Source organism: Catharus ustulatus, chromosome 3 (genome assembly GCF_009819885.2).
Source record: "Catharus ustulatus isolate bCatUst1 chromosome 3, bCatUst1.pri.v2, whole genome shotgun sequence".
Lineage (NCBI taxonomy): Eukaryota > Metazoa > Chordata > Aves > Passeriformes > Turdidae > Catharus > Catharus ustulatus.
In genome coordinates this window covers 29,982,969-30,009,723 of record NC_046223.1, presented here as the reverse complement: position 1 = coordinate 30,009,723, position 26,755 = coordinate 29,982,969, and the positions used below count along the sequence as shown (strand labels likewise).

General features: G+C 43.1%; 2 protein-coding genes across 5 annotated transcripts in view; one reads left to right on the top strand and one right to left on the bottom strand.

Moving 5' to 3' along the window:
* The first annotated feature begins 14,538 nt into the window (after positions 1-14,538).
* MRPL33 (mitochondrial ribosomal protein L33) lies at positions 14,539-20,614 on the top strand. Its single transcript, XM_033056146.1, has 4 exons — positions 14,539-14,619; positions 15,461-15,479; positions 18,066-18,172; positions 20,298-20,614. The coding sequence occupies exons 1-4, from the start codon at positions 14,598-14,600 to the stop codon at positions 20,345-20,347; spliced, it is 198 nt and encodes a 65-aa protein (XP_032912037.1). The 5' UTR covers positions 14,539-14,597; the 3' UTR covers positions 20,348-20,614.
* Positions 20,537-26,755, bottom strand: part of RBKS (ribokinase) — a 75,899-nt gene continuing 69,680 nt past the window's right edge. For all 4 annotated transcript variants that reach the window (XM_033056144.2, XM_033056145.2, XM_033056142.1 and 1 more), the window contains one exon: positions 20,537-21,752. In XM_033056144.2, the coding sequence (XP_032912035.1) occupies positions 21,579-21,752 (174 nt within the window). In that variant the 3' untranslated portion in view covers positions 20,537-21,578. The remainder of the gene's footprint in view (positions 21,753-26,755) is intronic.

The following is a 26,755-nucleotide window of genomic DNA, read 5'->3' as shown; positions in this document are numbered from 1 at the left end:
CCACCCCTTTTTACAGATGAGGGAAAACAAGATATTCATTCAGGGCTACTCAGTGAATGAGGGGAAGAACCAGAAATAAAACCTGGGAATCCTGGCTCAGAGTCTCCTCTTTTAATCTCTAAACAAAGCTTCTTTCCTGTAAAATTCCATCTAAGCTCTTCATAGAATAATTAGAGCCAATTTATTTCTTCACTCGTTAACAATGAAATCTGACAGGCTTTGTACTCGGGATGCTGAAGCTCAGTTAGGGGAGCAAGGCTCTTCTCCATGAGGAGAGACCTGGAATGTCAGTCTTTAGGTGGCTTAGTAGAGGCATACTTCCAGCTGCCAGGTACTTGAATGCCTGCCTAAATCCCTGTGACAAAGCTTTAGGGAAGAACTGGAATGTAAATGTTATCTACCATAAATGTTAGGGAAGGATTAGACAAATAGCAGCTGTTTTTGCAATGATAAAACTTTGCCCTCAGTGGCACTTAAGTAAGTATGAAAGAACATTTACCTGTCATGGTATTAGGTAGGTTTCTCTTTTCCTTTGGTTTCATTTGCCTATTTTTGGTTTCAGTTTTTTTGTTTAATTTGCCTAAGTGAGCAGACTGGAAAAGCTCTGAGACACAGAGAGATTCTTGGCAGTACTTCAGATGTGCTCCTCAATTCTACCTTCTTCAGTTCCATCAGCTCTGGAGGACACTTACAGCTCACTTGCAGCTCACTAGGAGTGACTTGCACTAACTTGAGATGAGCAGTAAGTTCATGAGTCATGGACCTCTCCACCTCCCCTACTCAGGGCAAATGGCTCACCATCCTCTCTGTCATCACTCTCAAGGTTTCCTCAGAGGTCAAGAAACTGACACATGAAGAACTACAGGAGTGCTGACCATCCAATATTTGGAAACTCTGAAGGTTGCTCAGCACCTCTTAACCACAGGCCACTACATTTGAAGCTGAGCATCCCATACTGGGGATATATTTAAGCATGTGCCCTACTTGCTCAGCATCACATGAAGGAGGCTCTGGTAGAAGAGGGCAGACTCAAGATTTCCACATTAAAAAGCCTGCACTTTTGCTGCTTTGATGTATTTTCCTTCTGCAAAGCAAAACAAGAAACACTATTCTCTCAGAGTTTCACAGGAAATTCTGCAGGCCCTCTGCCTTGGTCTCTTGGCTTTTGGCAAAGTAGAGTTGAGGACATTGATCCTAAAGCCCAGAGGCCAGAAGATGTGAGAGAGGAACCATCTTTTACAAGAAATCCTTGTAGAGTGTAGAAGCTCATCTTCCCTGTTTCTTCAGTGTCATCTGCCCCATCTCTCCCAAGGCTCCAAGTTCAGGTCCAGTGGGTGGCATGTTGGAATGGACTTTGACCATCTGGAAATAGTTTGCTATTTGCTGTCCCCTTGTTCCAAGTTTCATTTGTGGCTATACTTGTTTAACAAATGGCTTCTGCTTTGGCCCCAAACATCTGCTATGGCCCTTCCCTTTCCCTCCTGGGCATTTTCAGCCACCAGGACAGGGTGCATCACCTCCCATAGTGGAAAACATTGACAGGAAAGCCTATTGTCTTAATATCTGGGGACAAATCACCCAGGCTCCCTTGGTCCAGCCTTATCTTGGTGACTTATGAAGCAGAAGTTCATACGCATCTTTTCCTACAGGGATGAAAAGTTCCAGCCAAGGTCTAGGGAGTGTGAGGAGGGTGAAAACAAGGAACAGAGAGAAGGAAAGAATAGAGAAGAGCACTTATGTCTATCAAAGCAAAACTAAAAGGTCTGGGGAGCAAAGGATGTTGGCTTTGGCTAAAGATCAAAGCCTGAAGGTGTCTATGGCTTTCTGATCTTCTAGCTGAAAGTAGCAGAGGTTTTTTTCTTGCAATACTGATGGCCCTGAGAACTGCTTGCAAGAGTCCAAAACCTCAGGAAGAGACACAAAGATGTGAGCTTTCCCATCACCTGATTTTTGTTTGGAGGGGACAAGGTTGGTGTATTTGAGTATCATGTAGCAAGGAAGAGAGTTGACGCTGCAGTGCCTCAATGGCTTCAGGGAGACCAAGAGCAAACACAACCACAAATGCCTATCTGCTTGAAGCAGGTTGCAGGATAGGGAAGGGGCTATTTCTTCACCAAGCTGTGTGTTCAGTGGAAGCATGAGCTGGCAAAAAATGAGAGTTCAGCTGAAGCTTAGAACATGAAACTGAACAAGTGGCTTTCTAACGAAACGCTAAAGGGGAAATTCCCGCTTCATTGCTGCAAATGATGGCAAGCCAAGAAGGGAACGAGGTTCATTTGAAATCAAAGAGGGACTTGATACTCTGCTGAGTTAAAATGTGTGCATTTGTTACATAGATACAGTTTTCTTGTGGGCATCTACCTTTTACAAATGTGGATGAGAACGTTCTGAAGACAGGACATCCTTCTACAGTGTTGAAACTTTGCCCAGAAGTCACTCCAGCCTTCTGCTTGTTCAAAAATAACCCAGCACGTCAATCACTAACCACTGAGCCTTGTAATTAAGACAAATCACTGGGACTGAGAGGTTGGAAAGCACTAGATACAGTAACTAGCATCAGATGAAGCAGACATTTAAACTTCTTCGAGTGATACACAGGCCCTCCTTCCAGGAGGTCCACAGTTGAGGAGTACAGTTATTGTATAATAAATCCTCTCTCAGAATTTCTTGCATATGAAAAGATTCTGGCAATGTGCTGGAAACAAGGAAAAGAACTGAGCTAACCCAAGAGGAGCTGGTTTTTATGTCCCTTTCCATCCTGAGACATGGGAATATTTTTACAAGTTAGCATGCTTGGTATCTCCCTGTGATCCAGCTGGGATCAATGGCAGATGGCACAAGGTCTTGTCCAGAAGAAGGACTAATAACACATGAAAATGCCTTCCATGGCCAGTGGAGCTGTAGGAAAAGAGCCTCTGCAGCTGTCCACATTAACAACTCACAAATAATACAACCAACCAATAGGAAGGTTACTGTAAATTCATCAGGCAAATATTATTCAACCATCTGAAGAATGGCTTGACTAATGAAAAGGTTATTTGTGAATAATTCCAGAAGGATGATAACACATTGGAAAAAGTACAGAGAAGTGATACTGAGCTGCTCGAGAAACTAGAAAACATGCCTTAGAATGAAAGACTCCAAGAGCTCAGTCTGCTCAGAGATCATGTGAAGGGTTGGCTTGATCACAGTCTCTCATTCTGACATAAAACCAGAAGTTTGATAACTGAAACTGGATGAATTCTGACTAGAAAAAACCCTGATATTTTCGAAGTGAGAGTAATTAATCAGTTTACGTAAGGTTTCTGGTAGATTTCTCCATTCATTAGCAATATTTTAAAAACCCAAACAATTTCCCTGAAAGTTACTCTGTATTTCCAAGAAAAAGCTATTCAGTGTGATACTGCAGCTTATGGTATGCAGGAGCTCAGACTAATGATATATCACTGCCTCTGCCTACTTTGCAATCTGTAAACGAATGAGCAAGTTACTCAAAACTGACAGCAGAATTGTATGTAGAATCATTGCATCATTTAGTTTGGAAGAGACCTCAAAGAAGGTAAACTGCTGAACAGACAGATACACCATTTGTCAATGTTATTCAGCAGGCTCTAATTATGTTTGCAATGACTGAGGAGATCAATGGAAAGACTCCTAGTGACAACATCAACCTGAATAAAGCACTATCTACAAGACACACCTTCATCCCCTTTGTTCTTCAAGGAGAAAAATCCTCTTTGCAGATAGAAGCCTTTTGCCCCTTGTCATACCTGTCTTTCTCTGCCTTCCACCAGTGAAAGGGACTTAGCACTAACTCAGGTGGGATTTGTGAGGTTTAACTTACTAATGATTGCACAGTGCTTTGGGAGTCTCATCTGGGAGATCCAGTCTATTCCTGTGTGATCCCACTCACTTACTCTCTTAGACAAATGGAGGCAGGCACTTGCCTTCTTGTATCTGGCAACTACTGCAATAATGGCTTCAAAAAGAGATTTTGGCAGAGAATTAAAAAACAAAAATTAAATATGTCCTGACTTTAAAGTCTAGAACACAGATTAGAAAAGGCTGCTTGATCTGGTAATTCACAGGAAGATAGAAAGTTCCTTCAGTGATGACTGTATCATTCATTGCATAGAGTCACTGCCTGAAATATTCCCAGTTCCATGTAGCTAAAAAAAAAATTAAAATGGTGCTCTTCTAGTGACCAAATGTGAAGTCACTCTTTGGATCATGGGATAATGTCATAAGGGTTTGGTCTGACTCATTTTAAGGGAGAAGATTTTTGAATCAGTGAACAAGGCAGTTCAGCATGTCAGTTCAGTCTCCACCCTGTCAGTGGATTTCACATCTAAAATCATAACAAAAGCTGCTAGAAGGGAAACAGGCCCACTGTTCAGCTGCCTCTCTTTGTGTATCTACTTGAAGCCCATCTTGCAGAGAGCTCTTAGCCTCTAGACTAAACACTGCTTAGAGCTGAAATAAATATGAATGAACAATGGTTAGGACACTCAAGTCAGCTGGTAGCGTGGTAATGTGGTTGTACTGGAAGAGAAGAGAGGGTGAAGAGACAAGTCCATCTGCATGCATTCCTTTGATGGGAGTTTGCTTTGCTGAAGTATAATCACTTCTCTCCTTTGCAAAGACCACCAACATTTCCACACATGAGAAGATAAAAGTGGCCTTATCTCAGAGCTGCCAGGTACAAACAGGGAAATGGAAATGTCCTTAGCTCCGAGATGCCAAGAGTGACCACACAGGACTGCCTGATGTAAGGCACTTAACTGAAGACCTAAACCTCAGTTCTCATGCCAGCCTACTGCTAATGGAAGGACATGATTTCACTTGCTCTCTGGAGTGGCACATGAGTGCTGAGTACAGCAGTGGATGAGACTTTAAATGTCTGATTGGATAGTATCAGGTTAAGACCTCAGCCCAACCTCTTTATGCTTTGCTTTAACTAAAACTTCCTCCACGGACCTCACTGAAATCAGTGGGAAACCTCTCAAGGATACCAGTGAGCTCAGCAGAAAGCCATGCAGCTGAAGATCCAGGCCTTGGTGGTTACAGATTTGTTTTGGGAGTTTTAGTCTAGATTTTACAAAACAGTTCAGCTGCTGCTATCAAATGATTGCCAGGACTGTGGCCAGGATAGGAATGGTTGTCATGTCATGGGGGAGAGTCAGAGGCTGGGGAGGTGCAGCGTTTCCCCTGAGCCATGCATATGGGGCAGTCACACACGTTTCCAAAGGGGCTGGAGTCCTGGGTGCAAATGCAGTACAAGACGGTCTCTATGTATGTACTGTCCCACTGTCTTCTGGATAGCCATAGTCAGACTGGAAAATTATTAATGTTTTCTGCAGAATGCCAGCCACTCCAACCTAATTTCTGTTCATCAGTCAGTGAGTTACAGGCTCCTTCTGGAACAGAGACAACCTCACAGGAAGCAATGCCAATGAACATAGCAGAGCAGGCAGCTACTCCATCCTCCCTTTTAACCAGAGACTGCAGCAGAGTTATGGAAGGTTATAAACCCTGAGCATCCTGGACCACATTGCCAATTGCAAGTTGTTCCCTCTCTTGAGAATAGTCATATTCAAACAAATGGCCTTTGCTCCTTGCTGTATTTCACACTATTTGACCTTTCTGCCCACCAGTTCTAACAATGAGAAAATGAATCCAGGATTGGCAACTGATAGATCTGCTGAAAGGGTTAAATTATAAATTGCATCTGACTGAATGAACCCATGAGACCTAAAGCAATTCAATCTCTCTGAATCTTGGGATTTCACTGAAAGGAGTATAGCTGCATGTGAATGAAAGTAGTAGAGAGATACAAATGCCCCCTAAGCTTCTAAGTTTCCACCCAAGCATTTACAGCAGCTGTGAGATACAACTGTGGTAGAAGAATAGGCTAGGACTCTTGTCAAGGTACCAGTTAGTCACTGGTTTCAGTGTGCTGGTCTCTGAAGACAATGCGGTGCCGGGTTCTGACCTCACCTAAAAAGAATGAAAAGGAAAACACAAAAAAACCCCACCACAGGGGATATCTTCTATAGGCAGGACTAGAAAAAAAATATGGAAATTATCCCTTTTTGGATTGAAGTCTGAAATCTGCAGACTTTTCTATGTAAATTAATTGCTTTTTTAATGTAAAAAAAACCCAACCCAGTGAAAAATATTTATTCTTTCCCTCACCTTTCCTTTCTCCTCTTCTACTTTTCTCCATGCCACTATTGAAAAGGGGTTGAGAGGAGAACAGATAGTAATTTTGAGAGAGTTAAATGTTCTTCAAAGGGAAAATTTGAACAAAGGGCTATGAGCACTTCCACTTTCTGGACATTTGACATGTTGAGCTCCCCTCTCCATAATTTCTGTGTTTTTCAGGGAAATCCATTTGCCCCTGGGATTTAAGTGCTTCAATTATTAGTCCACGTATATAATCAGTGCTGAATGCAGCCACTCTGGGAAGCATGACTGCTCTCTCATCATATGAGTGGGAATATTCACAGAAAGTGTAGGGAAGGTGTGGCCTCTTCATGTTCCTGTGTAACTCGGCTTCTAATTCAATTCCCTAAATGTGAGCTTAACAGCAGGAGGCCTCCTGTGAGACAGGTAAGTTGGTATAGAAGGCTTTCATTCTTCCCACTTTCCAATGATTACTCATGAAAAATAGTTATAAAATGTCTGGAATGGATGCTGAGCTACATATAGAAGGGAACTGTTTGCCAGTGTAGGATGCTTCCATAACATGCACGTCACCGTGCCTTTCTCAGCTGGTGAGCAGGAGTTTGCAAAGTCTGAGTGAGCACAGAGTAGTTTTACCAGACGTGAGTGAGATGCTATGGAAAAGCAGTCGTATGGTGTTTGAGGTTTCTCTTTGTAACTGGCTCCAGCAATCAAATACACCTCCTCCCAAGCTGTTGTTTCCTACTCTGTACATAAATCTTCCATCTACTTAGCTTGAATTTTGGGTTTTGCTATGAAAGACCTTCTAGATATGAGACATGATTGCCTAGAGAAGGCAGGCAGATAACCTCAGTTGTAGAGTTATATTTTTCAGTGTTAGCTTTCTGGGTTTGCCCTTTAAAGATATGACAGTTGTATATAAGTGGAAGTAATTTAGCCCTGGAGGGGCGAAGTTCTTTTTTAAGCTCTTCATGTAATCTTAGTTTGTTATTGCAAGAAGATCTCTAACCAGGAGCAACTGGGTCCAATCTGATGCTGAATTAAAAATAACTAGAAATCCTGGGGCAGTCCTCTGCAGTGCCAGAGTGGTTGCCAGATGCAGTTGGCGTCAGATGTACATCTAACTCAAGTGCATTTGCCTGTATTTCACCCACAGGTTTTGCAGACAGGAGGACAGCTGGAGGGGTGTCCTGCTGGCTGTCCTGCAAGTGGAGGCTCACCAAAGCCATCCTATTGATGCAGAGGGTTCAATGAGGTGCCACCCCACACCACTGGCAATTGTACAAAGAAGACAGTTCCTGCCTAGAAGAGGCAAAAGGCTGCAACTGGCAGCAGAGAAGTGCAATGATTGCCTCTGGTTGTTCAGCAGCTCAGAAAACTCTTGGAATTGATTTGGCTCTGCAGACATGCTGAAAGCAAATTTAATCCTATTCCAGTAAATTCTTCTGGTTTACTGCTAGCAATGAAATACCCTGACCATCGTTTTACATGCAAGCACGAGGTCACTACAAACAGTACTGGTTAATGTGAACTTTTCAATGGCAGCAACAGGATTTAAAAATTATGCAAGAGTATTTTTGTATTTTGTATTTTGAGAAGGAGGTGAAATCTTCAGTTACCCAGAACTAGGTCATCAGAAGCTAATGCAGGGCAGGGCTGGGAATATCAGTCCACCAGTCGTGTCCCAGTATGGGCTGGGTCATGTGAGCAAGCAGGATATTTGGACAGGAATTTATCTAAAGTCAGATGCTATGGGGCATGTCTTCATCATATTTACATATCTGATTTTTAGGCAACTATGCCCCTTGGACACATATTGAGTTAGACTAGATGGCAAGACAACCTTAAAGATCTGAGCTAGAGTTATGGGACCAGTTATATTTAGGGAGCAGCACCTAGTCTCTTACTGATCAGCACAATTGGGAACAGCAGTTTTTCCTGTAATGGTGAGGTTAGAGTCCATGCTGTGAGAGTTGGGGAAAAAAGAAAGGTAAATAGTTTTTCTGATTCCTTTGGTTAGGATAACTTTTGAGGAAAACATGTGACTCAGTCTAGCGTTGTTTTGTGGGTAGTTCAAGGACATCTTGGTCTATATAATGATGTGGGGAAATAGCGTGTTCTTTTTCACACAAGGAATATTTCCAGAAAGACAACTTGAGCTATATTTACATTATTTGATCTCATAGTTTGGCATCACAGAAGAATATAACGTGGGCTAAAAAGTGACTGAAGTGTACATATATCTTTACTGGTCAACAAAACCCTAGCAACAGGCCACCTATGAATATTGTTACATACAGTAACTGCCTCCCCTCAATAGGAGGCAGACTATTTCTTTATATTTGGGGATGACAGGGCAATTCCAAATGGTCAGTGCTTACGAAATAGAAAGAGGAAAGACAGTCTCTGCAGAGATTGTGCAAAAGTCAAGGAACACACATTGTGCGTCATCAGGGCTTTCAAATTGCTTGTGTGTTTTCAAGTAAAGTGGGTCTAGGAAGACTACAGCAGAAGAAAAGGGTCTAGGGAACTAGCCAGAGACAGTTATGCAAGAGCCCAAGACTTCAAACAGATTTCTACATACATTCCTGCTGAACCTCATTTCTCATACTCGCTCCTTTATGATGATTCCTATGTTTTTAAGTATTCATCCCAGGTCTAGCTTGAACCTGAGCTAAGCAGACAGAAATGAATGGAACACTGCCCTGCTTAACTCTGTTTTTCTGCTATCCCATCAGGTGTAAACAAGTGACTGGCTTCAGAAGCACAAATGCGTGGAAAAAGGAGCGATGATGCATTCAGTGCTTGCAGCTATGAAGCCCTGGGGCCTTCTCAGCCCAATGTTCATAAATCAAACATCCATCAAACCACAAGACACTGCAAATTTATGTCCCTCTCCTCCTTCCCAGCTCTCTGCCCTTCACAAAATCCACACTATTCCTACTTGAAATTCCTCAGAGACACACTATTACCAGACACAGACAGATAGACAGACATCAGTTAGTGAGGTACTGCTCATAAGCAACTCAAAGAGCCTGCCGGGATAAGGGAGGGAACTGCTGTGGGTGTATTGCTCCAATCCCATCATTTCCCAAAACACTGAATGAAATAATAACTTGTTTATAATACTGCATGACATCAAGGCAATGCTACATAGCTGCACTTGAGAAACAGCTTTGAACCCTGTGACCTTCCTTCAAGTGAGAAAATCTTTAGGGAGGCCATGGGATGCAGAAAGCTGTATCCTTCTTCTGGTTCTCTAGATGCACTTGTACTCTTGGACCACCTGTTTTCCCCTACAGCTGCTAACTCTGACTTGAAGCTAAAGATATCCCCTTGCCCAGGAGCCATAAGAGTGATACACCAATTCATTCCAGAGTAGATTTTTGACATAAAATGAACCAAATCCAGGCACTTGATCCATTCTCCTCCAATAAGCTGCAGAAGGAAAAAAATTCATTCCCTATCTGTGTCACATCATGTTCACATTACATAATTGTCTTCTCTTTTTGCCTTTACCCACCCTGCTTAAAAGTACCTGGCCTTGCATGTTCACAGCTCTTTCTTTTCCCTAATTCCACAGCTAAGTCCTGTAAGTTACATAGCAAACAATTGCACCTTCCTTTGAATGTGCACTAGGTACACTGCCTGACTGAATTCAGTGTTTCTAAGCAATAGAGAGCATCTGATGACCAGCTAACCTATTGTATTTTCTTCTTTAACAGTATTGTAAAAACAACAGCAATCCAAAATTTAGAAGGGGGAAAAAAAGTGTCAAAACAAATGAGAACTGACCCTGCTTTCCTGAGAGAAGGTTTACTTTAGAGATGTAAGCTAATGCACCTCCTATCTTGTCTTTCCCCTAGGCAGCTTCTTCCAAAGAAAGGAATAATATCTTCAGCATCAGTGGGGGTGTCTTATGTCTGGGGGACTAATCACTTCCAGGACTGAGCCCTGATGACTTAAGCTGCTCTGTGCACAAACTCCATGCATGGAAGGCAAAATCATTGTTCTGTTGCCCCAAAAAAGGAAGAAGGTTTCAAGGCTTGCTAAAAACAACTTCTGATCAGCTGTACACATCTAGACACTGTTGTCTTTGGTGTCCCAGATGGTCCCAGCTGTTGGCATAAGCACTGACAAAGACATTCATTCCTTTTGCACACAAGTCCTGTGCAAGCCCAATTTTTCTGCTGCCTGCTGATAGGAAGTGAAATTCACACAGAGAAAAGCTGTCCTTGAGGCCCACAGGATCGCAAAGCTTGTGGAAAAAATGGGGAGGATTAGTTGTAGGATCACTTCCGGCTACTATCTAATTTTATCTCTGTGTCACTGATACCGAACGTCATTCTTTTTATTATGAGAACCCCTCAACAAACAGGGCTAAAAATAAAGAGCAAGAGCTCAGAGCTGGCACAAATTGTGCTACATGGACTCCAATTTGTATAGCAGGAACTATAATCACTCTGAGACGTGCCCAAGCCCTCGGGCATCCCACGGGATTTCAGTCACTTGTTTACAAGGTGTTTTGATTTGCAGCTGTTTGACTACAGTGGCATTTCAAGAGGGGGCGTTTTGAAAGGATGTTGTTACTTTGGATGCCGGGATTGGGAAATGGGTATGGAAAAATCACACAAGAAACAGGCGAGTGCTGCCTTTGTTCTTACCCCCTTACATATGAATGACGTCAGTGCAGGGAAAAGGAGCTCCAGAACAGATCCAGAGACCAGTGCTCTGGAAGGAATAAGCAGGGTCCAAGTAAATCCTGAAAAACAGAGCTGTGCCCTAACCACACCAGAGTGCCCCACATCTGATCTAGGAGGACTAAGTTCTGTAGGTAAGAAGGGAACCATCCAAGCCCATTGCTTTTCCACCTTTTCTAACAGGATTATCACACCTAAGAACTAGGCTCAAGGCCCTTTCTAGCTCACTTCAAACAGACTAACAGCTGAAATGGATTTAGTCACTGGCTCAAAGTGATTTAGCACTTCAGATGGCTCTTTCTATAATTCCCGTTCTCCTGACCTGAACAGTTCCTCTTTCAGACTGCATTAAGCTAATGCCCACTTTCTTCTGGCCCTATTGGGATAATGGATTCAGATATGCAGAAAGAATGTAAAAATCCATCTGTTATCTGGGATGAGTGATTTGCACAATAGTGCCCGTGAGTGTTTGTTTAACACTGCGGACAGCAGAACACTGCTACGTGGTAACACGCTGAGAAAGGGAAAGCAAGAAGGGAGGAGAAAGTAGCCTGGCTGTTTAAAAGCTATGTCCACCAATCTGTCTGCATTTTTTTGGCTTAGTTAGCTGTTTGCCTGTTTTTTGCGGGAAACCAGGAAGGACACGTGGAGCTTTTCCCAGGCTTTAGTGTTATTCTCTTGTTTCCAGCTTTGGATTTTGTATGCGTTAATTACAGCAACTCACGTATAAAATCTAGTGCCAAGAGGATATTTACCTTGCAAACATTTCATCTGCTGCCCCCCTCTCCCCTTCTGTGACTTTTTCGAGCGATGACTGACTGGAGGTGCCGCGTGCACTTGAAGAAGCCTCACCCTCGCCAACCTCAGACACCAGCCCTTTGCCTGCTCAGTGTGTGCCAGAAACCTGGCTGCACTTTCTTGGCATGGAGCAGCCATCTCCTCACTTCCTGGAGGTGAAGGAGGGCTCAGCCTAGAATATAAAGCATAAAATGGGAAAGAAACAGTTAGATTATACCATGACAAGTTGTTGTTTTTCTAGCAAGATAAAAACCCACCCTATGTTTGATTCTGAGTGACATTGATCAGTTTGGCACCAGCAACTTCTCTGCTGGAGTCATGAGTGACTACTCTTTAAGCAAGTACCAGTATTATCTAGGCTGGCATTACAGTTCATCACACTCCTTGCTTTCTTTAGGCAAAGTTGAAGGAAAAATCTGCATTTGCACTGCACATGCCATCGAAGATCTCAAAGAGCATGACTTATCCTAGCCCACATGCCAAATCTGAATCAGAGCCAGGGTCAGAAATTCACTGTCTCTCCTTTCCTTCAGCCAGGATAACTTTTCCTCAAGGTCAGCTATGACTGTTGCCATCAGGGGCATGTGGCACTCAACACCTTGTCACACATACCAGTTTCAGACTCCCTAGGTTTTACCCATAGCTATTGAAAACTGTCTATGGAAGAGGCTGCTAAAAAGAAAGTTGAAGACTGTTGAAATCTATTCTAATCCACAGTGTCTATATTTATGCAGCCCTTGTCACAGCAGAGCAGAGAAAATGTCACTGGAACAGTTTTCTTTTTGCCAACAGGCAAGAGGTTTAAAAAGAGGCAGTAACCTCTATTTGATGATGTGTTTCTACAAATGTTTAACTTGCTATTTCATTTAGAAATCATCTTTAATGTTGATTTATATTCCTGGCAGTGAAGTCAGGAGGTTGGCAATCGCATTCCTTTTCAGTCTGTGCTCTGACTGAGGCAATAACGCAGATCAAAGAGAAGGAGTCTTACAGCACTCACATTTTATCATCTTGAATGTTTTCAAGTTCTCACTCTGATATTCATGGGCAGATTATGTAACTACTAGATTTATACTTCTGAAGGCCACATAGTAAAGACTGAAATGTTGTACCATTAAGAGAAAGTATTTGGAAATAATTTAATTGAATAAAGGAACAACATAACAAGTAAACACTTGACACAAGCAGTAATGTTTTCCTGGAGATGTCGTTTTGCTCCAGTCTTTTATAGGGTCAGCCACTTGTTTTCATGTCACAGAATATAAAATTAACTGCATGTTATTATACATTCTAAGTCTTGTTTTTCATCTAAATATGTCAAGCTGACATTTTTATTGCCTTAGTAATTGCTAAATATTCAAGGACTTGAATTCCATCAATAACAGTTTACCTAACTGATGGAAGCAGAGTAAGCCACAGACCTTCTGTGAATTTTTCAGAGGGTAATACATTACAGTTCGTTATCTAATGGATCGGAGGAATATGAAGACTTGCTTTGGTGCCTGCCTTGAACCTCCCTGCCCATGGCTTTTGTACAGTATCTCATGAACACTGATAGGTTTAGCTGCCTAATGATCTGGGGACTTTGACATCATAGCAGCACCTCCTTTTTTTTTTTTATTAAAAAGAGAACAAAGGCAGGCAGAGGTTAGCAGATCATAGCATCATCAGGGTTGGAAGAGACTATAAGATTATCTAGTCCGTCACCCAGTACTATCACTGTAACCCCTAATCACTAATCATCCCCCTGCACCATATCCAGACACCTCTTAAACACCTCCAGGGATGGTGACTCCATCATCTCCCTGAGAACCTATTCCAATGTCTAAAATGCACTGAAGGATGAGAGAATAGAGAGCAGCCCTGAGGAGAAGGACTTGGGGGTCATAGCTGATGTTTAGCACAACGTGACACAGCCAGGTGCAGGTTGGTTGGGGGTCTGAGCAACCTGGTCATGTGGGAGGTGTCCCTGCCCACAGTAGGGAGCTGGGACAGGATGATCTTTGAGGTCCCTTCCGAGCAATGCAGGGGGACAGAACCCAGATCTGCTGCCAGCCAGAGGGCACAGACTGTGGGGCCATCACAGCCAGGCATGTCTCCCTCTGCACTGGCCCTGCTGCTGTGAGCCTCTGCCAGACACACAGACAGGCTGCCAGCATAGGCCTGCATGGGCACATCACAGAATTGTGGTTTGGAAGGGACCTCTGGGGCCATTTAGTCCAATCCCCTGCCAAGGAAGGGTCACCTAGAGCAGATCACTCAGGAACACGTCCCATGTCCAGATGGACTTTTTATGTCTCCAGACAGGGAGACTCCACAACACCCAAGGGCAGCCTTTTCCAGTCCTCTGACACTCAATACAAAGAAATACTTCCTCATGTTGAGGTGGAACTTGTTTTGCTTTAGTTTATGGCCACTGCACCTTGTCCTGTCCCTGGACACCATCCTCTTGACACCTGCCTTTGAGATATTTGTAGGTGAGATCTACTCCCACTTTTCTCTGGATCAAACAGGCCTAGCTCCCACAGCCTTTATTCGTAAGAGAGATGCTCCAGTCCCTCAATCATCTCTGTTGCCCTCCACAGGTACTGTCCATCAGCTCCATGTCTCCTCTGTACTGAGGAGCGTCGCCTCGTGTGGCCTCACCAGGGCTCAGCGGAGGGGCAGCACCAGCTCCCTGGGCCTGCTGGCCACAGGCTGTGCTGGACGCAGCCCAGGATTCCACTGGCCCTCCTGGCGGCCCGAACAGCACCCCACCTTTCCAGCCCCGGCTCCCGAGCGCCGGCCCGGGCACGGTAGCGCGGCCGGCCCCTCCCCCGGGCGGCGCGGCCCTGCAGGCCCGGCCCCGCGCCCCGGACGCGGTAGTGGCGGCGGAAGGGGCGGGGCGGGGCGGCTGCCATCGGGCCCGGCGCGATGTTCCTGACGGCGGCGGCGCGTGAGTGCCGCGGGCGCGGCGGGGCCGGGCGGCGGCCGCGGGGCGGCTCTGAGGGCGGGCGGGCGGCGGCGCGACCTCCCCGGCCCTCCCTCCTTCGGCCGCGGGGCCTCCCGGCGTGCCCCGGAGGCAGCGCAGGGTGACCCAAACAAGACTTGCACAGCAGACGCATTGTAGATGAGCTATGAGCTGCCTTTTTTTTTTTTTTTTTTTTTTTTTTTTTTTTTTTTTTGGTGGGGATTTGAATCTGTGCTGCAGGTTTATGATTACTTTAAATTCAGTGAGGTGACAGAAAAATAACTCAACGTGTTTCATGCCGTGCTGTGGGTTAGGTCAGTGAACCCAAAGCCAGACTCGTGGGAAGGTCGGGCTCGGCTGAGATGGGCTCCCTGCTCTGTACCCGTGGCCATGCGAACCCTTGTGTTGGCACCACAGCAGGAGCCGAAGCCGGAGTGGGTGGAAACAAGTCCAGGAGACGGGGCCTGCAGTCCCACCAGCAGTGTTCCTCACACCTCCCTTAACCTCACGGTCACTCAGAGAATTCATACTCGGCACTGAATCTGAAAACTTACTGAGAATGTCTGGAGCATGCAGCCTGTCATGCTGGGCACTGCATTTGCACAAACACTTATAAAGGTGACACGATGGCAGAAAGAACAGGGAACTGACAGCACGTGGAAGAACCAGTGGTGCTTTATGTAAAATCTCTTCACACTCTGGGGCTTTAGCAAAGTCAGGCCATGGAGATCACTTAATCTTTATATGTTGTGTATAAAGGAAACAAGATAAAATGGTAACTGCTTCTTCTGTTTTCCTCTTTTTCATGCTGCAAAAAAAATCCCAGTGGCCAAGAGCAAATCTAAGTAAGTGATGGTTTTTCTCACCAGTTTTTGATTACTGGTATGTTGTATCTTTGCAAAATGTTAAGCATCTAGATTTTTTTTAATATACCTGAGAGAATTGCAGTCCTTAAGTCTAGCTGTTTCCTCTTAGCCATTCTGTATGTGTGTCTTCTCACAGGTGAGTACAGAACAAAACTCACCCATAGGTTCTGAACTAGCAGCAGATGCAGGTTTTGTCCTATGGGCTATCACACTGAGCTCAGCAGGAATCTCCAAGTGCCCTGCACAGGGGGAAGCACACCTCTGTGCTCTCTGATTAAAGAGGCTGTAAATTATCCAAGTATTTTTCCTGTTGTTCATCTGTGATACCTCTTTAGCTGAGGAGAGTAAACTAAGGTACAGCATGGGTCTTTGTTGTCTGCGGTGTGGACTTTGGGCAGGTGATGTGAAGCTTTCCCATAGCCAGAGTACAGAACACTTCCTAGGCTTAGCATATTCCTGAGTTCATGTGAGGAATGGACAGGGTGCAGTCAATGCTCTGGGCATCTTGTTTGCTCTGTAATCCAGCTCGGCAGAGATGTTAGTGGGCTCTGGAAGAACATTAGTCACAGTCCTCTCACCTGTAAAGAAAGGTGATAGCATGTTAAGGGTTGGAAAGTAAGGAATATGTGCTTTGAGCACACCAGTACTTTTACAATGTGGGCACAAGGAAACAAGATCTTGTGAAGAAACCAACTTTTCTTACAAACAGCATTTTGGATCAAATTAGCTAGACAAATTCAAGAGGCTAAACTGGTACATTTATGTGAACACATTCCTGTCGTCCCATTCCCAGAAATTGCTTTCTGTGTGAGTTTATTATACTTGGTACCACACAGGCCCAGGATCTATGGCCTTTGGTACATTTTCTGTGTTTTGTTTTTTTTTAAGACTCTACCCCCAGCAGAACCAGTACCAACCACATTTGAGTAGATTTTTCTGTTACAGAATTTCTGCACAGTTGTCAGGCTTTTAAATTAAGAAAGCACTTCCCAAGTATGTGCCTAACAGAGCAGTTTGACATCTCATTGTTCTACTGTTATCCATTAAAACAAACACAGCAAACCAGGAGGTTTCTGCAAGGTGAAAAAGTAGCTTTTAAAAATGGAGTTAGTAATGTTTAATGCAGGGATTTCTACCACACACTCCCTTTTATTTTTTTATCCCAGTGTTTCTTTCTGTTCTTTTACAGTCCCATATATGCACTCTAGGAATATGTTCTTATATTATTTATTCTTCTCCACGGCCCTTGGGTTTCTTCCTGTGCCCCAACAACATCCTGGTGTTGTTTTCTGCCTCTGCTTGTTACATTTCTTCACGGGGGAGTCATTTTTATGAGCAAGGTGTATTGTTTGGAATGGGCTTGACCTCAAATGTGTGGTGCACAAGAATTTCAAGGCCTGGTCATGCTGATACCACTGATTCCCCCGGAAAGGGGAAACTGCACAGAGGCTTTGAGGAAGTGAGTGAGATATAGGAAAAGGAGTCTTTGTGGTTACTGAAGCTTCACAGCACACCTGCAGTAGTGTACAGGAGAGTATGACAGCCAAGGATAATCCCAAAAATATGCTCGGTCAGTTATCTGCAGGAATCCAATGTCTTTCTTTTAATCTTTACTCAATTGTAAATTAGATTGCAAAGCTTAAAAGGAAGACCTTAAGGAAGTACACTGGTGCGAGCTGTACAAGTGAGGAAGAACAGGTTAATTTTGACAGACCATTTTGTGTTAGAAACAGGAAAATACAAGAAAATGGAAAGTGAACTGAATGCCCGCATGCAGAGATGTATCCATCTCTTCGTTGAAATGGAAAAGAAAGATGTCATTTACAGACTGGTTAAAGTGTTTTACATTTCTTTTGAAACTTCAGAAGATGCTGTCTGTCTGGGCAGATGCTTGGATCTTGGCATACTTCCAGACTGGGGATGTGGAGTAGCTTCCTCAGTCTCCTGCTCCTGGGACACCGCAGTTGCTGCCAGCCTGCCCCGCAAACCGAGAGCCCTCCAGTGGGGAAGGGGGTTCCCGTGGCTGGGTTAATATCTAGCTCTGTATCTCTAGCAGGATGGAGGGTGCCAAGGGATTCTGCTTCTCCTTTTGCATGCCTCTTGTGCCAGCCTATCTACTTAGCTTCCTCTCTGCATGAGGAAGTGATAGTCTGATACACTGTTATCTACAGCCTGAACATCTTTAACTACCATCATCCTTCCTCTCTTGCCCTTAGCTTTCAAGCCATAGTGGCTCAATTGTATGCTGATTTTTCCTAATTTATTTTTTTGTCTCCTGTTTTTATTCCTCCCAACTCATTTTTTGGAGGAGCTTCTTCTCTCTAGGCTTGTATCCCATTGAGGAATTATTTACTTAAGCTTGATGCTGGAGCTTATGGTTTAGTGTTTGACTGCGTTAAAAGTTAAGCATACATAGGTTTGATACTCCCATCCCTGAAGTTGAAATGAAGTGTCTTATGTGATAGTGCCAAACTCTGTGTGCTGAAAGCTTGTCCGTTGGCAGATGTAGTGGGCCCTGGCTTGAGTGCCTGTGCAGTGACACAGAGGCATCCCTTGTGACTTTAGGTACATCCTGGTGAGGATGAAAAGCGCTGCGGAGACCGGCTACTGCTTCAATGTCAGGAGACTCCGACTGCAGGAAAAACTGGTCTTACTGAGATACGATCCCATCGGTAAGAGCTCGGGGAAGAACTCAGCATGTTTTGTGGGAGCTTCTCTGACTGTGGGGAAAAAGATTTGAATGCAACAGGATTTTTCCCATCTAAGGAGAATATGTCATAACATGTTTCATACTCAAATGACTGTACTGTTGCTGTTCTTCATGACATTCCAGTGGGAAGTAAATGTTACCCTCATTTTACAGATTGTGGCAGTGAAACAAAGTAATGACTTGCCTGACACATCAGAGACTTTGATGACAGCCATGCCACATGTCACTGGCGAAGTCAAGTGACACAGGAGTTCTTTCATTCTGTTTCTTTGTGTGGTTTGCTAGACTGTGCTACCTCCAACAAGCAGGCACAAAGTATGCATCAACAGAAGTGTTCTGTTAAGCTGCCATGGGAGCTCTAGACCAAAACTTTTAACCACCTCTTACAAAATGGACTTTATCTTCTAAAGACATAGGCACAGATTCTTCCTATTCCACAAATGATATCACTCTCCAGATGGCAGTTAATGGATTCTTTTATGTTGCCCTGGGCCTTGCAGATTTTCTCAGTTTAAGAATGTGATTTTTTTGGACAGGTTGTAGCACCTCCCAAACTGCCTTTTGCTCATCCAGCTTTTTGAATGATGACTAAGAGTTCAAGTTTCTGTTGTTAGGCTTAAAAAGCTGAATTTAATGTTAAAAAGCTTAATGGGGGTAAACTTAGAATTTAAACCAAACCATATTAGAAATAACATGGTGTAGCTAATGCAAAAAAAGGCTTATTTAAAGGTATAGAGTATAAGAAATTTATTAAGCAGCTCAAAGTAGATAATGCATGGCCAGTAGTTACATGATTCAAGTTTTTTTTCCCTTAAAATATTATATTCTTGCTAGAGGACTACCTTTTCATTCTCAGGGCTAACAGTACAGGAGGTGAGAGAAACCACCAGAGAAGCAATATGCTGTTATCAAAGGTGACAGAGGTTGTGGCTTTCCTTTTGAATTCCACACAGAAGGGGAACCAGAGATCTCTGGGATTGTATTCTTGAATAAGAAAAATAAACTATTGCATTGAAACATTGCAGGGTGATCCTCCAGAAGCTTTGCAACTCATAGGGAAGTGAAGAAAGAGAAGAACTCAGATAGAGCATGTAGTAGGTTGCTGAAGAAAGCTTTGATCTTTGTAGCTTATAGTAGAACACAAGTGAGAAATTGATGTGAGAAAGTGTTGCATGTGTGAAGAGAAGTAAATTTGAGTCTAGATAACAACTCACATCAGGAATATGTTAGGAAGCATTTTCACTTGGCATGTGTTTTCACCTTATGTTTTGTACTTCTCAGAAACCTGGGACGTCCACAGAATGAAGCTTTTTAGTGAAGTAGTGGCAGGATTGCCCAAGTTTCACTACCTCCCAACTGCAGCAACAGAATCTGTACTATCTGCAGTATTTCTTAAAATGAAACTTTTTTGTGGAAGAAGAGATTTTGTTGTGTGGATTGTTCTTGCGTAGCTTTCAAAGGAATTCTTATAATTAAACTAAGCAAGCAGTGTTGATTTTCAGATGGCATTGTAAAACTTTGCTTTGATTTACTTTGTAATTTTTGGCTTTCATTAATGTATTGACTATGCTTAATCTGCCCCTGCAAGTTTTTTTATAAACACCTGCATCAGGCATTGTGGTCACAGCCAATTTGTGCCTGGTTGAGAGATCCACAGGACAATTGGTTAACTTCTCAGTCAGCCTGTAAGGCCAACTGGATCCAGCTCATCATCTGTAGTTGTTTGGGCTCTGGAGTTGAAGAGTAGTAGAAAGCAGAAAGAGCCTATTTTTGTCCCTGCATTGAACAGCTGTGACTTAGAATAGTCATACAGAACAGCTGTTGAGTGTTTTCAGTCACTTCATCCTGATACTTATTCTCTCAGAGGTAAAGTGGACATCTTAGGAACTAAAAATTACATGTGGTAAAGTGAAAGCACCACTAAACTCCTCCAAGACTTGGTTAACAACAGTGCTGTGCCAGTCAGTTGCTCCACACTCATTTAAGCAGTGAAGGCAGCCAGGAGAAAAAGAACGTGGGCTGCTTGAATTGAATTTTAACACTTCAGGCTTCTTAACGGATTCTTTTTTCTCTTTTTTTCCCCGTAGCAAAACAACGTGTCCTCTTCACAGAGAAGAGAAAAATTCGTTCTGTGTGAACAATGACTGGACTTGATTTATACACGAGAAGAGGATGGTCTGGGGGGAGGATGGGGTGAGCACTGATTCAGAAATCCAGCAACATGGGCTGAAAAGAAAGGAAATGAACTGGGATCACCGTCTCCTGTGATTTGAAGGCCATTGTGAATAAAACAATGTAGAGAGAGAAAATTCTTAATGTCTGGACATAGATCATCACAGTAACATTTATTTATCTTTTGAGTTATTTTTACAGTGCTCAATTAAAAAAAAAATTAAATAGCAAATCCCATTGTCTATGTTTTCTATTGTGAAAGAGGCTGTAATCTTCAAAGGAACTATTGTTTTATAAAGCAATAAAAATTAACATTTTCCACAGCAGGAATTCAATGGCAGGATTGCAAGTTTTTCTAACCTACCAGCCACAGATGTGACAGTAGTGACCACGAGCTGGTGTCATTACTTGGAGGGGTAATGTTGCACCAGCTCCTGAGGAAAGAAAGAATGGGAACTTAGATGAGTTTTTGGATAAGCTATTACCATGGTTAAAGGCCTCTATTATTGGCAGCCAGGTTAGTAGGACGGATTTTTCATTCCTGGGTTTTTGTCAAACATGAAGAAAACAGAGAAAGTAGTTCTCTGATGCTCTTGTATGCTTTCCTCCTTAGTTAGCTTGCCTGTATTTAGAGCAATGTGGCTAGAAACATTTTTCAAAGTCTACCTCAGTAGCAGTCCTGTCCTATTTGCAGCTGGAGGGACCTTCCTGAGTGTGGGGAAGCAGTGCAGTGCCACACCTGAGGCACGTGGGCACAGGCTGATATATGGGGCTTTCTTGTGAGCCAAACACTGGCCCTGGTGTTTGAGCACTGAAGTTGCAGTCTCAAAGCTAATGCTCTTCTTCATGTGCTGCCATTTCATATCAGAAGTTCTGATAAAATCAAGTGAAAATGCTGCCGGGAGTCCAATACCCTCCAGGTGTTTTGCTGTAAACTTTGCGTAGCTCAGTAGAGCACACTGTGTGGGATGGCCACAGGGTTGTGTGGGGCCAGAGAGACCTGCTGTGCTGTGTTTGAAAGACCCACCACCCTCACCCTATCTTACTGCTGTAGAACAGGAACACACAGGATTCCTGAAATAAGAAGCAAAGAGACTCTCCTGGCCTTTCCAGTCAGCAGAGGAGAACCTCGGTGCAGTCAGAGAATAATGCTGTCTGGCATGAGATAAAATCAGTACAGTGAGCTAGACAATCAATTAGAAAAGGTCCTGAGGCAAGTCCTTCCTGTAAGGATATGAAGATTGTGTCCCTGGTGCCTGGACGCTCACTGATGCGACGCAGTTTGACTTCCTGATCATTTCCTCCATGGATAACTTGGGATAGTAGGCCAGGTAGAAAGCCAGTGCTCCCACAAAACTGTCTCCAGCGCCCTAGAATAAAATAACAAACAAACTTAAGTTATTTGCACAGGGAAACAATTCAGATGCCTTTACTGGAAAGACACAAGTTGTAGCACTGATTGCAGGGGTCAGGAAATTGTTCCAGGCTTGAGTTCAATACACTTTTCTATGCCCAGGAAATTTTACAGAGTTAAATTAATGCCACAATACTATTCTTGTGCCTAGCTGTCAAGGTGCACACTATAATATGGTTTAAAAGTTATAGAAAAAGCAAAGCAAGCATGTCACAATTCATCAAGATGCTGTTATAAACACCGCTTTTGAAACTTCCTGTTGTTTGAGTGTCTGATTTTGATTTCTCAACCTGGATGTTTCATTAAAGCTATTTTTCTCTTATTTAACTTCTGTTTTTTATAAAGGTCAGTGGTAGAAGGGGCAGAGAAAAGGGGAAAAAAAAAAACCATGTGGCTTGTGGTGTCCGTAAATTCCTAATTGCAGAGGGGTATGTTTTGGCGCTTCTAGAACCTAGCTGTTTTTTATTAAAAAGGTCCCACTGCCATTAAAAATAATAATTGTGTCTATCACATAAATCACTCTTATTCCTGAGGCAAGTTTTGCCACCTGTGCAGAGTTTGACCATGGAGGATAAGGACAGTGACATTCACCAGGAACTCTGGCAGCCATTGAGCTACCCATTGTTCCCAAGCCATGCCCTGGCTGCCCCATGGGAGACTTAGGGAGGCATGGAGTACATGTGTCCCACATGGGCACCAGCCATGGCCCAGCTTGCTCTGACCCTTTTGCCCAGATACTGCTGGTGGTGCTCTGGTCAGCAGGGAGTAACAGCTGTTTGCCTCCCAAGTGCTTTTTAACAGTAACTGTTGTTTAGCGATGTTCAGTGCTATGAAGTGTCCCCAGCAACTGGCAAAATTTAACTTGATTGATGGTTGTGTTTGACTTGATTTGCTTGTTTCAGTTCACAGTGTTCTTTCCCCCTCCTCCCCTAAAACTGGCTTGATTTCTAAGGCCAGACTGATACCAGTTCTTGTTGGTACCATACAACTGGTCCTAAGGTCCCTTTTTTAAATCATACTTTTATACCAGTGAAGGCATTAAACTAGACACACTAATACTATTTTATTTCATTCCACATCCAGCATATGGAGTACCTCCCCTGAGGGATTTTGCTTCTGTAGTTGTAATAAATAGGCCCCAAGAGTCATGTGACAACAGCAAAGTGCCTGGAAAAACTTTGTCAAAACAGCTCAGCAAAATTTCTAATGGAAGTTAAGACTAGGAAGTAATATTCCAATTTTGAATACTAGTGTTTCTCAGTCTTAAACACCTCCTTGCTCTGAAATCAACTTCATATAATATCATTCCAGCAAAACAATTCCACTTCCACAGAATTTGTTTCTAATGTTGCAAGCAGCTGACAGGGCAGAGCAGCATGGGCACTGCACAGGATCCTAACAGGGGTGAGCACAGGAGAGGTGTCCTACCCCAGGCCTGGCCTCTCCTTGCCCAGCCCTGCCACAGTGACTGTTTGCTTAACTCTTGACTCCCTGCTTAACTCTTGCTTGGCCCGGAGTTTGAATGCTGTCTTCCATCAGGATACAATGCAGAGCATGGCCTGGCAAAGCACAAGTTAAAAAGCAAAGCAGCACCCCTGCGTGCAGCTGTAGCAGCACCTGTTTCAACAGTTCTGTATTCCTGAACATACCAAGGGCAGGTGAAGGTTTTTATCAATTTCTATCGGCCTTTGTCTCCCTTCTGGTTTCCGGAGTGTTCCCACAATGGCAGGTGGAGCAGGAGCAGGTGACTGCTAGTTAAGCATTGCCAGTGTCTTTTGTCTGATGCATAATACAAAAAGCTCCATCCCATCTCAGAGTTCGTAATCTAATCACTGCATGATTAATTATTAAAGCTATTTTGGTGCTATTACAGACAGGAGTAGGATTTCAGCATGCAGATCTGTTCAGCTGTAGCTCTAGCAGGAAGAACATTTTTACGGTGATGGCTGGGAAATGGAAGTAGCCAAATATTTTAATGAGTAATATTCAGAATATCTGGTGTCAAATGGCATAAACTGTTATCTGGCAGCAGCATGGAGCAGAATATTATCTTTCTGGTTTTTTCTTTAATAATCGCTGCACTGTTGGCTATAGGAACAAAAAAAGACTAAGCACGTGTCACCTAGGTCTTAGTCTGTGAGCCAGTGAGATGGAGTGTAAGTTCTCCCTGCAATGGTACTGTGGCTCTCTGCTTATGGGTGGTGCTCTGAGGTCGTGAGATGGCTGGGGATATCCCTTTTAGCATGGCTGAACAATGGCAAATGGCTCTGAAAGCAGAAAAGGGAGAGAACAGCAGACTCCCATCCAGAATGGAAAAAGGCCCCCTAGCATTTTTTTTTTGCAAGAGAAAAGATTACAGGGTGATTGGAGAATATACAGAAGAATTTGATGCCAGTAAACTTTTGCTGAAATCCTCACTTCCCATGCATAGACTGAAGCAGTCAATATCTGCAAAGCCCAGCTATTACAGACCCAAAGGGTATGATAAATTCAGTTGTTGGTAAGTGAACATTTTGTGAGGGAGGTGTTTTCAATAGAAAACAATTCTGTGCTGAAAACAAACAGTGTCATGCATCAGATTGATTATGCAGATACCCTGCTCAGCCTTGCTTCTTGGTTTGTGCAGACGTGACTGGTCAAACATGACTAAAAGAGCAATAGCAGAACTGGTTCAGCTGCAAGGTTAACTGCAGTAAGAACTATTTTTGGCTTACAGAAACAGACCTTCCTTCTTTGGTATTGTGTATTAAACTACATTGGGTTTGGTAGATCAGAAAAGGTTGGCACAGAGCAATAGAAGGAATAGGCTCAGAGTAAAATCAAGATTACACAAACACTGGAATAGCAAATAGGTTTACACTTAGCTGTTTTAAAACTTGCTCTAAGAAAAATAATTCTAACCTACTTCACAAAAGAAATTAATTTGAAAATGACCAGTAAGGTGCATTGAGAGTGCCCACTGACAAAACACAACTACAGAGTATGCAATATTTTACATTCTTCAGCATTTGTCTTCCGGGAATTCTAATACACTGCAGACTTTGATATAATCCTCATATCCTTGAGTGCCTGGAGACAATTCATTCCATAATTATGAAAGTAAAAAGTATTTAACCTTTCTGTAAAGCAGGAGATGCTAGTTTGTTTGAAATAAAATAAAGAATTGTATTTTTAAATTGTCTGATATGGTGTGGCTCATTCTTAAATATAAATGTCATGGTTTTGACTAATTTTTAATGGTTTTGAAGAAGTTTTGAAAACCTATTTATATTCTATGCCACCAGTCTGTAAGGTCCTTGTTTTCCTGTGTGTCTGGAAAAGGGCATTTTTGTTTCTTACAATCTATCTCTGATTGAGATTCTGTGCCTCCAGAGAAGAGAAAACCCATGAAAACACTTCTATTTATACTTTAGCTTTTGTTAGTCCTGATTTGTCATAAGCTGGTTCACAACTTTAGTATAACTATTTTTATACGATGCTGCCCTGAGAAGCTTTTTAAGGAAAGTGCTTTGTAAGTGGAAACTATATTGTTCAACAGCCTTTCCAGCATGTAAAGCCTTTTTTCAATCCATCATGCACAGACTATTAGGATGCATTTCACTTATACAATAAGTGACTTGCTCACCAAAAAAATTTGGAGTTTAAGAGGCTACAGTTCACAGAGTGGCAGCAGTTGCACAGCCTTGTTCCAGGGCAATCTTTTGCACAGCCTTCACCCTCCTAGCCTGTTGTCCTGGCCAAGAGCAACAGCAACCATGGAAGAATATGAGAGAGCTCTGGCTCCTGAAATCTGATGTTGTTAGTGAACCCCAGAAAATTTTTCTCAGGTGATTTTCAAGAAGTTACAGTCCTTGTGCAGTCTGGCTATTAACAGGGATTCATTCCATTGAATACATTGTAAGAATATGTTACCGAGGTCCAAAGAAACACCTCAAAAGGATGTGTACAAGGTAAATGTTTTGCCTGTAATGATGAATTCTTCATGTTGTGAATAAATCAAAACATCAATCCAAAAGCTGTCCAAAACTGCCTCATGATGTAGAACCAATTACATTGCTCACAATGATGCTTATAGCCTCCAAGGAGCATTCACAGAAGTGCACAAAGGAACGAAGCCTGAGGATTACACTGATTTAGTGCAGTCTACATCCATGGCAATGCAAAGATGCCCAGCTCTGTCGAAGGAATTGGGCCTTGGAGAATTCCTGTTGTATTTATAGCACTCCACAACTGTGTGATACTGGATTATGCTAAGGATGTTATCGCTCTGTCACATCTGCTCAACATTCCTTGCTGTACCTCTGCCTACTCTGTACCCAAACTGCAAATTAGGCCTATGTAACACAAAAATAGCTGTCAGCAAAGGCACTCACTATACATTGCTCACAAGTGGGAAAAGCCTATGTCCCCCTACAAGAATCCCTGGGCTGTGCTTTGATGAAAGGTTACTAGTGGAAGTGGAGAAACATTTAGAGCCTTTGGATAATTTCAGATAGTCTTGTGCCATTAGGGTCTATGTCTCATCTAAGGGATAATTTCAGCTGAAATGCTCAAGGAATAAAATATCCTTTGAAGACAGTGTGCAGTGAATTGACCCTGGATGGATACCAGGTGTCCACCAAAGCTACTCTGCCACTCCTCGGTTCAATTGAACAGGGGAGAGAAAATAGAACAAAAGGCTTGTGGATTGGAATAAGGGCAGGGAGCAATCACCATCCCAGGCAAAACAGACCTGACTTAGGGAAATTAACTCATTAGCAATTAGATCTGAATAAAATAATGAGAAATAAAAGCAAATCTTGAAACACTTTCCCACATCCTCTATTCTTCCCAAGCTTAATTTCACTACTAATTTCTCTACGTCCTCCTCACACAGCAGTGTAGGATGACAGAGGATGGGAATTGTGGTCAGTTCACAACACGTTTTCTCTGCTGCTCCCTCCTCCTCAGGGGGAAGAT

Bases quoted from the DNA above. Each gene is read 5' to 3' on its own strand.
- MRPL33 (XM_033056146.1), top strand. From the start codon at position 14,598: ATGTTCCTGACGGCGGCGGCGC. The intron at 18,173-20,297 runs GTAAGAGCTCGG...TTTTCCCCGTAG, and splicing joins ACTGAGATACGATCCCATCG to CAAAACAACGTGTCCTCTTC.